Genomic DNA, 11368 nt, shown 5'->3' with positions numbered 1-11368 from the left:
CCCATCTCCCCTGTTGGGTGTTTTCTCGCTTTCTGTCTCTATGTCTCTCTCTGTCTGTCTGGCGATCGCATGCACCTTATAGCAAAAACGTCTCCAAAAAAAAAAAAAAAGAGGTTTTTGCTATAGGGTGCATGTGCTCACGAGAGAGACAGACAGAAAGCGAGAAATCACCCCGCAGGGGGGATGACCATGCCGCAATCCCTTCTCCCCCATTCTCCACTCAGGATCTTGGGCACGCATGCACACGTGCCCAGTGTGAGTTTAAGCCACCACGTCCAGGACTTGAACCGTGGTCTACTACATGGGAGTCTAGCGACATAGCTATTACACCAACTACTGGTTCCCCAGCACATTTTTTTTTGTGTGTGTATATATATATATATATTTTTTAATAATTACTTTATTTAACTTTATTTATTTTAATTTGATCAGAGAGGGACACAACGAGAGAGAAAGAGAAAGCAAGCTGCTGGGTCTGGGACTCTTTGGCCACATGGGAGTCCAGCACCTTAACCACCATGCCACCTGCTGGCCCCTGGGATACCAGAGAGAAAGAGAAAGCAAGCTGCTGGGTCTGGGACTCTTTGGCCACATGGGAGTCCAGCACCTTAACCACCATGCCACCTGCCGGCCCCTGGGATCCAGCACCTTAACCACCATGCCACCTGCCGGCCCCTGGGATCCAGCACCTTAACCACCATGCCACCTACCGGCCCCTGGGATTCAGCACCCTTAACCACCATGCCACCTGCTGGCCCCTGGGATACAGCACCTTAACCACCATGCCACATGCTGGCCCTACTTGCCCTTTGATTTCCCAGCAGTATACCTTGTTTCTGAAGGGCCCTATAAGTCTTGACCAAATTTAAAATAGGAGAGGTTGGTATGTTGCTCTGGTAGGAAGTAGAAGAGTTTCTGGGTGTGTATTGTTGTGGTTGTGTTCGTTAGTGTGTTTACCACCAACCAGTTAAACAGATCCTTTTTTTGGCTCTCAGACTTTCACCACCATGGCTGAAATACAGTCAGGGCTGTGGAACCCTCTGGGTAACCAAGGCTTCAGGGTTGGGGGACCATTCGGTGAGAGCAGTCACTAAGAGGCTTTCTTTTCCATTGGACTAGTGGTTAAGAAGTTGGGTTCTTAAGGCCAGCAGGTGGCATGGTGGTTCAGACGCTGGGTTCACACATGGTTAACCATGGCTTGAGTCCCAGACTCAGCGGCTTGAATATCACACCAGGTGCATGTGCATGTGTGCCCCAAACCTCCTGGGGGTGATGTCTTATCTCCCCTCTCTCTCGTCTCTCTCCAACAAGCATGTGCATCCTATGGCTAAAACCTAAGAAAAGAAAAGGAGTTGGGTCTTTAGGGGCTGCTCTATCAGCAGTATCTCACCGTGTGGTGTACATGCACCTGCCAAGACTTAGCACTTTCCAAGGACGTAATAAAATTGGAAACTCTTGCTCTGCCTTGTCTTTGGAGGCTGAAGTGATGGGAAATTCCTTGTTTGTGGATCCTGTCTGTAAAAGAGGACGTGAAGGACAGGAAGCACTGGCCTGTGAGCTTGCCGCAGTAGGGTGGCATGGGGTCGCAGGTGTTGTGCAGTGCCTAGGTGAAATCAGAATGTCAGTCACCACTCTGGCAATTGCCAGATGTCGCTCAGCGCATCCTCCCTTGGGTCACCGAGACGTCTCTGAGCTCACACTGAGCTGGGATGGTGTCAGGTCAGAAGAAGGAGCTGCTGTCACAGGTCCGTAGAGGGAGCAGAGTAGACACTAGTGCTGTGCTGAGGACCCCGCCCCACCCCAGCTGTCCTGACTGGGAGCTCCTGGGGCCCGTGACCCTGTCTCACTCTGTCCATGCCTGGACTCTGTGTACCCTCTGCATTGTTACATGTCCCTCTTATAAGACATGCAGGGTGGGCCTGCACTCTCTCTCACGACCTCGAGCTGGGTGATGGCCGTCCTCAGTGTCATGCCTCATGCAGCAGAACTCTCTGGGGCTCAGCCCAGGCCTGAAGAAACAGCACGACATCTTCCCTTTACGAGGAACGCTTGGGGTTAGTCACCCAGGTGGGGAGCGGTCGGTCGCTCAGTGAGATACAGGCTCCTCCGCAGACAAGACGTGTGAGGACTCCGCCTGGCAGCAGGTCCTCTGGGGGGGTCTGGGAGACGCTATGGGCATGTGTGCACAGGACGGAGTCTGGCCTGCTGGTCGAGATGGGAGGGTCTTCTGTTGGTGGCAGTGTTCTCAGCATGGTGGTTAAGAGCTGAGGTTTTAGAGTCAGCCTGCTTGGATGTGAACACAGTCGTCCCCCCTACTTGTTGGCTCTGTGACTTGGGGTCAGCCACTTAATGTCCCTGCATCTGTTTTGTTCTGTTGTTTTCCTGTTTGTGAAACTTGCTCATGAAGTTACCCTCAGTACTGAACAAGCTGGCGTGTGTGAACTGTGTGGCCAGGCCTGGAAGGCACCAGGAACTTGGCTGTAGTTCCATCCCGTGGGTCAGACTAGAGACTTCTGGTCCCTGTCCGTCTCTGCTCTGGTTTCTCTGATGAGGACGAGACACCCTCCAGCTCCAGGTGCTTGTTTGCTCTGTCTGGAGAGTGCGACAGCCCTCTCCCACCGGAAGGGTGGCTTCTCTGGGGTGTCTGGTTGTCCTTGAGAGCCAGGCCCAGGGCACCCAGGTGGGGTCGGTGGTCCGGGCATGATGTGGCGTGGCGGTGGTGGTGGCGGTGTGCCCTGACCAGTTCTCTGCTGTTTGCGCTCAGGTGGCAGCACCACGGATAGCTCCACAGGAAGCAAGGCTAGGCGAGAGGCTGGGGAGGACGAGGGACTCCTTTCCAAACTTAAGAAAATGTTTACCTCCTGATAGCCCAGCCGAGGTAGGATGGCCCTTGAGGTTTTTCCCATTGACCCCCTGTGAACTAGTCCCCCTTTCCTCTCACCTTAACCAGCATCACGCCCCACACTCCCCACCCTGGAGTTGGAGAGATGCCAGTCTGAGATGCAACAAATCTGGCTCCACTTGGAGCCAGACCTCAGCCTGCAAAACGGGTTGTTGTGGAAGTCGGCCAGTAGTGCAGGGCCGAGCCATCCTCAGCATCAGACCTCTCGCTTGGTCCCCGTCCTGGAGCAGTGTGATTTGGAGGTCTGCCCCATGGCCCTCCTTACACCACTCCTGAGGGGCTCTTTGTCCTGCAGAGTCACAGCGGGAATTGTGGCGGAGCCAGGCCTAGAACTCAGATCTCCTCAGCCTCCTGCCTGCTTCGTAGCTGCCCCTCCCACCCAGAGCACGGCCGTGTATGGGGAGGGGCTGTGCAGGAGTTGTGCTTGCTCACTGTGGTGTCTCAGGAACACCTGTACCGACACCCGTCCCCAGCGGTGGGGGCTCCTGACCCTCTCTTGGCAGCTCCTCTCCAGGACTAACAGCTTTGCTTTGAGATGTGTCCTGTCGCTGCCAAGATAAAGATAACCATTTGTTTCTTTGGTTCAGGAAAACGGTCCACTGGAAACTAGGCTGGGAAGCTTGCAGCCCCTTCTCATGGGTAGGGCACCTGGGAGACAGGAGGATCCCGGAACAGTGGCGCTGAGCCCTGCTGCAGAGCCCTCTGGACTGCGACAGCAAAATCACACGATGACAACCCATCTCTCCATGTAAAGGTCACAGTGGACAACCCTGGGCAGTGCCACGTAGCACCTGAGGGCTGGCGGAAGGTTCCTGCCTGCAGGCGGGTGACTCTGCTTCCAGCACAGGCAGGGAAGGCGGACACTCGCTCCAGCACTAACACTCTCATTTGGAATTGAATGTGATGGAGATCTTGTAGACTTAAAGGCCATGCTTACAGCTTAGAAGTGATGCCTTAAGCTGCACCGTGTTCAGAAGTGATTAATGTCCCTCCTAGCAAACCACCAGGAGGTTCCACAGTGACCCCTGATAGGCCACGCCCGGAACCCGGGCCTGCAGTCCCTGCCAGTGACCCTGATAGGCCACGCCTGGAACCCGGGCCTGCAGTCCCTGCCAGTGACCCTGATAGGCCATACCCGGGACCTGGGCCTGCAGTCCCTGCCAGTGTGTCCTCCCTGCGGACTCTGCCATGGCCACAGTCCTTCCTCCTGGGGTGTGTATTTAGTTTTAGTTCCCAGCAGCTGCAGAGTGGGTGCTTGGGAGCCTGGGGAGACACGTACAGAGGCTCCTGCACCATACTAGGATGGACAGCCCTTCTTCCCACCCTGCCTGTGACAGCTGCCGTCCCCACCACCGAGTTGTGCTGTCGGCACGGTGGGCTCTTGCCACGGCTGCTGTGAGGGCACGCATTGGCTGATACGTTCTCAAGCTCTGCTGCCTCTGCCGTCCCGGCCTGGCTCTCCCCACATGCACTGCTGACATCTTTCTCGGGAGTCACTGTTGTCCTGACTTGTGGAGAAAAGGAAAGCACGGTCCCCGCAGTCTAAGGTCCCCACAGGTCAGCTGAGCAGAGCTCAGGTCCCCAGTCTAAGGTCCCAGCTCTGTGGGCCGCACACCGCGGTTCCCATATGCTCGAGGTCCTCTAGCCGCCCTGAGGCAGCCCAAGAAAGAACACTTCTCAATAGCTTCCTTCCTGTTTTCCTTTACAATTTACTAAAATAAAGCACCTGCTAGTGTCTGATTTAAGAATGTAAAATGATTCTGTATCAGTGTAAATAAGATTATCTACTGTAAAAAAAGATATTTAAAACCTAAGTTGTGGTCATTGGTTTTTTGTTGTTGTTTTTTGTTTGTTTGTTTGTTTTAGAATTATTTATTTGGAGACCAGCAGGGGGCATCATGGTTACATTGCTGGACTCCCACATAATTGACCATTGTTCGAGTCCTGGACCTGGCAGCTTAAAACTCACATTAGGTATGTGTGTGTGTGTGTGCCCAAAATCCTGAGAGGAGAATGGAGGAGAAGGGATTATAGTGTGGTCATCCCCCCAGAGGGTGATTTCTTGCTTTCTCTCTGTTTCTCTGGCGAGTGTACGTGCCCTATAGCAAAAACCTCTCAAAAAAATTATTTAATTTTATTTGTTACTGTTATTTATCTTTTTTATTTTTTTGAGAGGTTTTTGCTATAGGATACGTGCGCTCGCCAGACAGACAGAGACAGACAGAAAGACAGAAAGCAGGAAATCACCCCCCAGGGGATGGCCATGCCGCAATCCCTTCTCCTCCATTCTCCTCTCAGGATCTTGGGCATGCACGCACACACGCCTAGCGTGAGTTTAACCCACCGGGTTCAGGACTCGAACTGCGGTTGACTACTTGGGAGTCCAGCGACATAGCCATTACGCTAACTGCTGGTCCCTATTATTTATCTTTTTAAATTTTGACCAGGGAAAGGGAAAGTGAGAAAGCAAACTGGCAAGTTTGGGACTCGAACCACTGTAGGCCACTTGGAAGTCCAACACCCCAACCACACTTCCAGCCAGCGTGGTCATTGTTTCTTTGATGGGGTTCAACCTGTGGTGGTGGCTGCTTCTGGGGCAGCCACTTGGTCCACATGTTCACACCCCAAATGTATGCTGATGGCTGGGGTCCTGGCTGTCACCATCCTCCTGCCTTGGCCCCAGTTGCTGGGATCGCAGGTGTACACCCCTGCACCCAGCCTTCAGGTTAGACCTTCCACGTGGTCCCAGCCTACACATGTCATGGAGGCTGGTCCGTGGTGACATTAGATGTAACTATTCCGGAATTTGGTTGTGACATTTTCTTTGGGAGCCCATGCCACGAGAGGTACCCAGTACAGCCTCACTAGGGCCCCACAATCACTCTGTCCTTCACCAAACGTTTTTCCCCTCATTATTTTCAGTCTGCATCTTTTTCACATTAAAATTCTTATTTATGGGGCCAGTAGGTTGCATGGTGGTTAAGGTGCTGGACTCTCACATAGCTGGCTGCGGTTCAAGTCCCACACCAGGTGACTTGAAAATCATGCCATGTGTGTGTGCATGTGTGCCCAAAGTTCTAGGAGGAAAATGGAGGAGAAGGCATTATGGTGTAGCCACCCCCCAGGGAGTGATTTCTTTCCCACTACTGTCTCTCCCCTCCGATGAGCACACGTGCCCTATGGCAAAAACCTTAAAAAAAAAAATCTTGCTTACTATAGTTTAACTAAACTGGCCTCACATCAGAGTGCCATAGCTGGAGCGTCCTGACACCTGGCAAAGCTAGGTCTGAATTCCCAAGGGGCCCCCTTTATGAGGCGACCACAATCTTACCCTCATTGTCTACTGGGCACTGAGGCTGCAGGCCACGTGACTGTGGACCCACTCGTTAGATCTGTTGTGGAGGAGATGCTCTGGATGATGTGGGCACACCACAGTGCACCCTCAGCCCTGCAGCCAGCCGGGATTGTGGGTGTGCCAGACCACGCCCGGAGCCCCTCACGGAGCCTCCAGCCCAGCTCTGCATGGGCCATTCGCTTACTTACTTTTTACTAGGTTTTCACCGCAGGGCACACTGGCTCGCCTGAGAGGCCAAGTGAGAAAGCATCCCACCATAGTGGGAACAGCCACACTGTCCCTGCCACCTGTCCTGTCCTTTGCAGCTTTTAGTTGAACTCTATTCACCACGTGTTCTTGGCTCTCCTGCTAAATAGGCTGAAGACGGAGCATAACCTTTTCTGTCCGTGTGTTTAGGGCCCAGCGCACGGAGCTGTCAGGGAAAGGCCTCAAGTCCTCGGCCAACAGGGCAGTGACGCTAGGCCTGCTGCTCGTCTCCATGCCTGCAGGCACCAGGCCAGGTGGGGCAGTAAGAAGGTGGCAGGGTCAGCAGGTGGTGTGGTGGTTAGGGTGTTGGACTCCCACATGGCCGACTGCAGTTTGGGTCCTGGACCTGTCGGCTTGCTTTCTCTCGCTCTCCATCTCTGTCTCTCTGGTGAGTACATGTGCCCTGTAGCAAATTTTAAAATAATAACAGATAATAAAATTAAATAATTGTTTTTTTAAAAGGGGCCAACAGGTGACGTGGTGGTAAGGGCGTTGGACTCCCACATGGCTAACCACAGTTCGAGTCCTGGACGTGGTGACTTGCTTTCTCACACTGCTCCCCCGCCCCCACTGTCCCTCTTCGGTCAAGTTAAATTAATTAATGGGGACCAGCAGTTGGCATAATGGCTATGTCGCTGGACTCCCATGTAGCTGACCGCAGTTCAAGTCCTGGACCGGGTGGCTTAAACTCATGCTGGGCACATGTGCATGCATGCCCAAGATCCCAAGAGGAGAACAGAGAAGAGATTGCAGCGTGGCCATTCCCCCAGGGGGTGATTTCTTGCTTTCTGTCTTTCTGGCGAGTGCATGCACCCTATAGCAAAAACCTCTCAAAAATTATTTTTTAGAAATGAATTAATGGGGACCAGCAAGTGGCATGGTGGTTAAGGTGCTGGACACTCCCATGTGGCCGACCACAGTTTGAATCCTGGACCTGGTGGCCTGCTTTCTCACTTTCTCTCTCTCTCTGGTCAAATTAGAATAAATGATCGAATAATTTAAAAAATGAATTAATGAATAAAGTTAAACAATTCTTTAAAAAAAAAACGATGGTGAGATGGGGCCAACAAGTTATGTGGTGGTTACGGGCACTGGGCTCCTACATGCCAGCCGCAGTTGGAGTCCCAGACTTGGCCATTTGAAAATCATGCCAGGCATGTGTGTCCTGGCAGCTTGACCATCACACCAGTTGTGTGTGTGCATGTCCAAAATCCTGAGAGGAGACAGAAGGGATTGTGTTGTGACATCCCTGCTGGGGGTGATTTCTCACTCTGTGGCAAGCACACACAACCTATGGCAAAAAACCTTAAAAAAAACTTTAAAAACCCAAGTCTGTCTCAGTTCCAAGAATGAATATGCAAGTGGCCCCCTACTCTGGAGAGGAATTGGGGCCTTGCTCCCAGTGGCCTCCTCTCTGTCCCTGGCCTAGTGAATTCCAGGTGTAGCGGGAGCAGGGGTGCTGGTCAGAGCTGCTGGGCTGGGCCCAGCTGGAATGCTCCACTTTGCAAAACCTTTTGTTTGGCAAAACTTTTTTTTTTTAAGTGCCATTGGACAAGTGCTGTCACCAGAGGAGGGAGAAAGCACCTCCTAACGAGCATGGTCACACTGCAACCCCCTCTCCACCTCTCCGTTCCACTGGGACATAAGGCATGCTCACATGCACCTGGCAGGCTTTTGAAGCTGCCAAGCAAGCCAGAATTCCAGCCGCAGATGGCCACATGGGATCCAGTTCCCTTTACCACTGACCTACAGGGCCAGATGCCTCTTCAGTTAGCAACTGACCCCGTTGGCCTGCAAGCCCCTTACAGCCATGCTGCCCCTCAATGCCTCAGCAGCTGCCACCCAGCCCAGTCCCAGAACAGAGCCCTTTTCTTCTGAGAGCCATCTGTGAGAACAAAAGCTTTATTTAAAAGGTTTTTATTTTGTAACATGAGAAAGGATAATTGTGCCTCTGTGCCTCCCGTGCCTGGCTCGGGGCTACAGGTGGGCAGGTCACAGCTGGGCGAAGGCCCCCTTGTGCCGCTCCAGCCACTGGTCCAGCGTCTGGGCCTTGGGGTTGAGCCTCAGGGTCAGCTCGATGTCGCGGTCGGGCTTCATGGCATAGAACCGGAACATGTTGGCCAGGTCCCGGGCCCCGGGGAAGCCCAGCTGCTCGTACTCCTCAGGAGCTGTCTGGAAGCAGAGGGAACCTGTCACGTCCGCATCTTCGGCACCCAAGGAGGCACGAGCTGAGTCTCCCCACCTGAGCCACTGATGGCCTCTCAGTCTCCCACTGAGGTCCCCACTACAAGGCCTTTATTTCCATTTTTAAGCAACACGATTGTCCAGTGCATGCTCTCCAGGTGCCAGGTCTGGTGCTAACAAAGCTTTTACACGCTCATTTCATTTCATCCTCACAACCACCCAAGGAAGTGGTTGAGACACTTTTTTTTTTTTTTTTTTAGGGGGGGGTTTTTTGGTTTAGGGGGAGCCAGCCAGGAGCTGGGAGCGTGCACCGCCCCATGTGAGTGGCAAGTAGTGCCCAGCGCTGCTGGACGGGGGGCGCTCAGGAAGGTGGGTGGGAAGTGCTAAGTCTTGGCGCTTCAGGCGCCCCCTTCTCTTTCTAATGGTGCTGGAGACCCTGGACCGATGGAGAGTGTTGGCCAGGTCAGCCGCAGCATTCAGTTATCTGCTGTTCCTGACGCTTTTTTTTTTTTTTTTAAAGATTTTTGTTATAGGGCGCATATGCACATCAGAAAAAGACAGAGGGAAAGTGAGAAGGGGGATGGCCATGCCACAGTCCCTTCTCCTTCATTCTCCTGGGGTTTTGGGTACACATGCACATGTGCCCAGTGTGATTCTCAAGCCACCAGATCTAGGACTCAAACTGCAGTTGGTCATGTGGGAGTCTGGTGCCTTAACCACTATGCCACCTGCTGACACTAAGACATCCATTTTGCAGATGAGGAAGCTGAGGCATGAGCAGAATGCGCCCATGCTCATGTATTGGTGGGGCTCAGGGCTAGAGCCAGAACCTGGGTCCAGGACTCTGGTCCTGGACCTCTCTGTACTGCCTTCTCCCTCACGGTCTGGCATCAGGTCTATGGCTCTGTGGTGACCTACATTTTTCAACAACTGTGTACCCCAGATTCATGAGTTTTTAAACTCATGCTAGAGCACGTGTGTGCACATGAAAGAGAAGGCTATGACCCCTGTCCTTAGTCCTTCAGCCTGCCAGGACTCGGGGTGCACATCTATGACCTGGTGAGTCTTCAGGCCAGCTGGGCCCAGGGCATGAACAGTGGCCAGCACATGGGATCCAGTAGCACAGTCCACTGCTTGGCTGACGGCGGCAGAGCTGGGCCTACCAGCTCTCAACAGACAGGTCTTACTGTTGTAATGCAAGCAAGAGGTGGTTCGAGACAAGGTACCCAGAGGTCTGGACAGGAAGGCTGAGGGCCAGCAGGGAGAGTGGGACAGTGGGCCTTCTGCCCATCCAGCCAGGCCATGGGGGATCAGGGTTGGGCCTCCCTTCCTTGCCCCCTCCAAAGCACATCCCAGCAGGCCCTGTGCCTTTACCCCTCCCACCCCAACTCCTCTTCGTCCCTCTTCCTGGAAACCTCTCTCTCCCCTGGGCTGAGCTCCTGAAACAGATTTGGCTCTGAGGCCACACATGGCTCCCAGGAACAGCAAGATGTAAGTGCTGACAACTAACACACAAGTTTAGAGTTTAGATTTTGTGCTCAGTGTCAGACACCTATGTGTGCATGCCCAAAATCTCAAGAGGAAAATGGAGAAGGGATTGTGGCATGGCCATCTTCCCTGGGGGCGGATTTCTCATTTTCACTCTGTCTCTCTCTGGTGAGCACACACACGCAGGCTCTCTCCAAAAAACTAGAATAAAATTGGGACCAGCAGAATGGTGTAATGGTTACATCGCTGGACTCCCATTGGTTGACCACGGTTCAAGCCCCGGACCCAGCGGCTTAAAATTTACACCGGGTGTGTGTGTGCATGCCCAAAATCCCAAGAGGAAAATGGAAGAGAAGGGATGTGGCATGGCCATACCCCTGGGGGGTGATTTCTCACTTTCTCTCTCTGGGGAGTGCATGCACCCTATAGAAAAATCTCTCCAAAAAGTAAATTAAAATAAAATTAGATTTTGTGCAGCCCTAGATATTATTTACCACACCCCCAAAATCCCCTTGGGAGGTTATGAAGGTCTGAGACTGCTTGAGCGCCAGGGAGCCAGCACCTTGGCGGCCTGTATAGCCTTGCCGGTGTGCTTGGCGAGCAGAGCGGCATACTCCTCCGCGGTGTGCCTGCAGGTACTCAGCCCGATGTTCTGGCCCACGTATTCTTCTGGTGTCTTCAGCAGGGTGAGCACCACAGGGCCCAGGTCGGTCACAGCCATGCCGTCCATGGGGACGTCACCCAGGGGCAAGCCTGTGGAGCAGAGATGGCTGGCACGTGTCCCAGGGCAGACTCAGAGCAGAACTGGTTTCCCACCCCTGGGCAGTGTCTGCACATGGCAGCCCTGGGCAGAGCTGGAACACGCCTTGGGGTGCCATCTAAAAGTAGCAACGGGAGTGAGGTCAGGAAGTGGGTGAAACCCCAGTGCTGCCACCTCGAGCAGCTGCTGAAGCTCCGAGCCAGGGTCACTGTATTTCTAGAACAAGGAGAACCCGGATCTGCCTAGCTGCTCCGAGCTGAGATGAGGGACAGAGGGCAAAGGAAAAGGGGCTCTGCAGGATGCCACCAAGGGGGACAGGTGCCCAGGGGCCCAGCTGATCTAGGGTGCTCCATTAAACCCCTGGAAGCTGGGCACCATGATGAATCCCCAAACACCAGTTCTATCAGCAGGCATCTCAATGAACCTGGCAGAC

General features: G+C 53.4%; 2 protein-coding genes across 4 annotated transcripts in view; one reads left to right on the top strand and one right to left on the bottom strand.

Annotated features, from left to right (window-relative positions):
* DNAJA3 (DnaJ heat shock protein family (Hsp40) member A3) overlaps positions 1–4642 on the top strand; it is a 37780-nt gene extending 33138 nt beyond the window's left edge. The window contains exons 11-12 of one of the 2 annotated variants that reach the window (XM_006140738.3): positions 2765–2878; positions 3490–4642. In XM_006140738.3, the coding sequence (XP_006140800.1) occupies positions 2765–2865 (101 nt within the window). In that variant the 3' untranslated portion in view covers positions 2866–2878; positions 3490–4642. The remainder of the gene's footprint in view (positions 1–2764; positions 2879–3489) is intronic. The other variant, XM_006140739.3, reaches the window with a different exon arrangement.
* Positions 4643–8385: 3743 nt separating this feature from the next.
* NMRAL1 (NmrA like redox sensor 1) overlaps positions 8386–11368 on the bottom strand; it is a gene marked incomplete at its 5' end in the record, with an annotated part of 11494 nt that continues 8511 nt past the window's right edge. The window contains 2 exon segments of one of the 2 annotated variants that reach the window (XM_014589220.2): positions 8386–8675; positions 10738–10928. In XM_014589220.2, coding sequence (XP_014444706.1) covers positions 8496–8675; positions 10738–10928 — 371 coding nt within the window. 2 annotated transcript variants of the gene reach the window in all.

This window comes from Tupaia chinensis, unplaced genomic scaffold, assembly GCF_000334495.1.
Source record: "Tupaia chinensis unplaced genomic scaffold, TupChi_1.0 Scaffold000042_2, whole genome shotgun sequence".
Lineage (NCBI taxonomy): Eukaryota > Metazoa > Chordata > Mammalia > Scandentia > Tupaiidae > Tupaia > Tupaia belangeri.
Note: the sequence above shows the minus strand (reverse complement) of the source record. Positions and strands in the feature narration are given on the sequence as shown.